Raw genomic sequence first — 4328 nt, forward strand, 5'->3', positions numbered from 1 at the left:
TTTGAAAATTTGGAAACTCGGGAATCCCCGACTTTGAAAATTTGAGAATTCGGGAATCCCCGACTTTGGAAAATTAAGAACGCAAAAATTTGCAAATTTAGGAATCCCAGACCCTGAAAATTTCAAAATTCGATAATTTCCGACTTCGGAAATTTACCAACTTGCAAACTTGACGCTTCATAATTTCAATAATGAAACTAATAAAGCCTATCTTTACGAAACTTGAAAATAACGGAGGAAAGAGACTACCTATAACCTTGAGTAACCACTATCCTCTACTCAAGCTATACCTCTCCCGTAAGAACTTAAGCTAAACTTTCAACTAAGGGTTTAAAGAAACACCTCCCTTGTACAACTAGTCATAACAAATTTATTCACGACTGAAACTAACAATATTTCTTCTAGATAAAGGTATCGATAAAAAAAAACGTGGGAAGGGATTTACAATTTAAACTAACAATCATCATCGATATTAATTCATCGAGCAAGGGCGTACCAAGTACACACCCTCGTGTTATTAATATAAAAAAAAAAAAAAAAATGAAACGTACGCGTGTTTCAGATTCACTTAAACGCAAATAAATAATTTAGCAACGATCATACTCGAAAAACGTCGAAACGATTTCGTTCATTCTACGTTCATTATTACACACTATACATATCGTCCTTCTGAAATTCCGCGGAAATATCATTCATCGTTACCGAAAAATCCATCAAAACACGAATTCTCTTTGTCCACAAGAAAGAACAGTGAACCGAACCTAGAATGACATTTCCATAAGATCTAAAGTTACAAAATCGGTTTTTCGACAAATCGACAGTGTCCTTGAATAAAAAATGAAATGACGTTACAAAACGTGGATACACTAATCTCACACCTCGAACACATCTCATTTTTCAGTCACAATAAGCTCAGACGTTTGGTATCCTTAAAAAAAAAAAAAAAGAGAGAGAAAACCAGAAAAAAGAAACAGAACCGATACAGAACACATCGATTCGAACACACACAATCGTGTTCAACAATCTTCGAACTACTATCACGATCTGTCTTAACAAACGGACGATACATTCCGTGATTTATATTCCTAACCGTTTTTCGTATCAAAAACAAAAAAAAAAGAACAGATATCACTCGCGTCTATTTATGAAATTTCCTTCGTCACGGTCTTCACGTGGCTGCCACGAAACGATAAAAACAAGTTCTTCGTCAAAAGAAAAACGTACTCCAAAATCACAGAGAGATCTCGAACACTGGTCCGTGAAAGTTAGACACGCCGCGTCGCGTTGTCCTAATCATTCTCGTCGTTTCGCCTCGATCAAATTCAACTCTGTCACGCGATCAACGCATTTCTAAAAGAACAACTCCTCCTTTGGACAATCTGAACAACGTTGAGACATCGCTAACGTATATCACACTGCCAAACTTCTCTTCCTTCCTCTTCTTCGTCCACTTTTGCCTCATCATGTTCTCCTGAGCCTCCATGATGGTCAGTTCACGAGAAGGTCTTGATAATGTCACGGAGGCTCGTGTACGTTCCTACAATCAGACCGAGAAGCCCGAACAGGATCAGAGACATGTTCTTCGCCAACATTAGGGTCTTCTCCGTGCGTCCGCACACGTTCCAGAACGTGCAAATTTGAATGATGGCGGGAAAGGCCAGCCCGAGGCCCGACAAACATAGTGCACCGAAGAGAGATATGAAAAGGTCTAGCTGAGGAATTGCCACTGCCAACAAGACTGAAAAATGTGAGAGAAAAACGAACTTAGAGTATTTCTAGATTTGTACTAGCTAGGAGAGTAGAGGGAGAGACCGGCTGTGACCTCGAGCAACGCAATCTTCGACGCAGGCTATACCTCCGCTGTATAAACTTAAGCTACAAATCGAGTAGATTGAAATTGGGTTACTAGGTTAAAGAATTTAGCAACGGATGAGTTTCGTTCAATTGCAGCCAGATTTAGCTCTTTGAAACGTGAGTAATTTTTTACTTGACTTTCATTCCAGGGTCAAAATATTTAAACAAATTTTATTTGAACTTAGCAAGTATTACGTTAATTTAAAAAACGATCAATTTTCAGATTGGTTATCTAGTAAGACTCGTATGGTAATTAATGAGAATCAAAGGGAGATCAGGTTACCGGTCAGGGAGAATCAAAAGCGGTTACGCTTCCGCGATAGTTAGTTCTAACCAGTTAAAATCAAAGGCGGATAAACTTGAACGATTAAAACCAGGAATAATAGCGTTACACTTCGTCTCTAAGAGTTCAAAGTCAATTAAGCCTGTACACAACAACAGCATTCGTTCTAACTGGCTGAAAATAAAGATGGCTAAAATTAGAAACGAACGCGATACACATCCTTGAGATTGCTTTTAGAGGGAAACTGAGGAGAATACGTGGTACGACAACGCTGGAGAAAAAGGACAATCGTCGAATATTGACGTCAGCGTGAACAGGCGTCGGTAGGAAACTAGTTGGTTTATTGCACGAGGAAAACCGTCGTGATACTCCAGCAATACACCATAAAAGGAAAGTGATACTGTATCAACAGCTCGAATTGACGTCACGGCAGGTGAAGGACATGGAGAGAGAAAGAGGGACGTTCACTTACATGTGAGAAGGACCAGGGACGTTCTCACAACGTACTCCCACAGCAGCTTATGCGAATTTTTCTCGAGATTCGGTGCAATGTACTCGTTCCACGCGATATCGATCGCGACGTAGCATTGAATTGGATGGGTGAAGAAGATGGCTATGGCCAACAGGACCTGGACGGTCTTAGCTAAGTACTCCGGCTCCTCGAGGCTGAACGTGATGCTGCCCTCGATCGCGCTTCCATAACGAATGTAGCCGAAGAAACCGAGGCAGGTGTAGAGGACGACGATCAGACCCATTCCTGTGTTCAAGACACCGACCGGTCGAATGAACGTCCTTGGGTGCTTCATTTCGTTCTCCAGTGGCATTATCTGCGAAGGAATCGAGCGTGTTATGTTTCAGGTGTGTCGAGAGTTTTGGGAAGGTGGAAGTTTGGGGATATGGGAGTTTGGATGTTTGGGGATTGGAGAATTTGGGAATGTGAAAGCTTGGAAATTTGAAACTTTGAGATTTCTGGAGTTTGAGAATTTCAAAAGTCCAGAATTCGGAAATTTGAGAATGCGAAAGCTTGAGAATCTGAAAATTTGAGATTTCTGGAGTTTGAGAATTTCAAAAATCCAGAATTCGGAAATTTGAGAATGCGAAAGCTTGGGAATCTGAAAATTTGAGATTTCCCGAGTTTGGAAATTTCAAATATCTAGAATTCAGAAATTTGAGAAACCGAAAGATTAGAAATTCGAAAATTTGAGATTTCCAGAGTTTGGAAATTTCAAAAATCCAGAATTGTGAAATTTGAGAAACCGAAACCTCGGAAATTTGAGGATTTCGGAATTTTAAAACCTGAGAAAATCAAAGTTTGAAATTCAGAAAATCAAGGAACTCCAGAATTAGGAAATTCAAGAATTCGAAAATCATTAACTTACCACTCCTATAGCTTCAAGAGCGAAGAGCACAGTGCCGAAATAAAGCGGGAAGTTCTCGACGTTCCCGATCACCTCGCGGTTCTCGAAGGACAAAGGCTCCCTGAAGATGTAGTACAATATTATACCGAAACTGACAAACGTGATACAGTTGGCGATTGTCGAGCACGGCGCCAAGAATTTCAAATTCCTAATCCAATTGACCAAGATCAGAGGTAACAGGATTGCCAACATGTACAACCTGACATCGATATCTGGAAGAGTCGACTTCAATGCCTGAAAACAAAAAAAAAAAAAAACATTATCACCATCGTTTAAATCTCCATTTTTTTCACACTCAAAGTGCAATTCCCTGTTACACAAAATTTGTGGGCGTAATGAGCACTATTAGCGACAAAACAACATTACAACGACGCTGATTATCGGTTTCCGTGATCGTCGATATCGGTGTTGTTACCATTCGAATTCAAGGCCAACCGGAAATGAGCCGCGACTCATTTCTTAACACGTACCATTTACCATCGGTTTAGCCTTCGTCTTACATAATGAGCGTAGCGAGTGACGTAACGAATACCGCTACACATTTTTGCCCAGAGTTCAGAACACAATTTCCCCGTGGCTTCAACGAGGAAAGAGAGTTTCTTTCGAACGACTCGCTTATATAAACGTGGCCTGGCCGATCAAACAAACGCAGGTTTTATGTAATTATCGCCAGGCTTGGCCAAGGTGGGTTTTTAATTTTCGCGCGGTGAAGGGCGCGACTGGAGAACGGACTTCCGGCGGGAAGTCGATGACTATCTTTCAACGTGTTTGTT

At 40.7% G+C, this 4328-nt stretch overlaps 1 protein-coding gene across 2 annotated transcripts in view; it reads right to left on the reverse strand.

Annotated features, from left to right (window-relative positions):
* Window positions 1–1137: 1137 nt before the first annotated feature.
* Window positions 1138–4328, reverse strand: part of LOC108570709 (proton-coupled amino acid transporter-like protein CG1139) — a 30884-nt gene continuing 27693 nt past the window's right edge. For both annotated transcript variants that reach the window (XM_017932608.1, XM_017932606.1), the window contains exons 6-8: window positions 3517–3789; window positions 2610–2964; window positions 1138–1738 (exon numbers count right to left, since the gene is read on the reverse strand). In XM_017932608.1, coding sequence (XP_017788097.1) covers window positions 1494–1738; window positions 2610–2964; window positions 3517–3789 — 873 coding nt within the window. In that variant the 3' untranslated portion in view covers window positions 1138–1493. The remainder of the gene's footprint in view (window positions 1739–2609; window positions 2965–3516; window positions 3790–4328) is intronic.

Source organism: Habropoda laboriosa, unplaced genomic scaffold, assembly GCF_001263275.1.
Source record: "Habropoda laboriosa isolate 0110345459 unplaced genomic scaffold, ASM126327v1 scaffold87, whole genome shotgun sequence".
Classification (NCBI taxonomy): Eukaryota; Metazoa; Arthropoda; class Insecta; order Hymenoptera; family Apidae; genus Habropoda; species Habropoda laboriosa.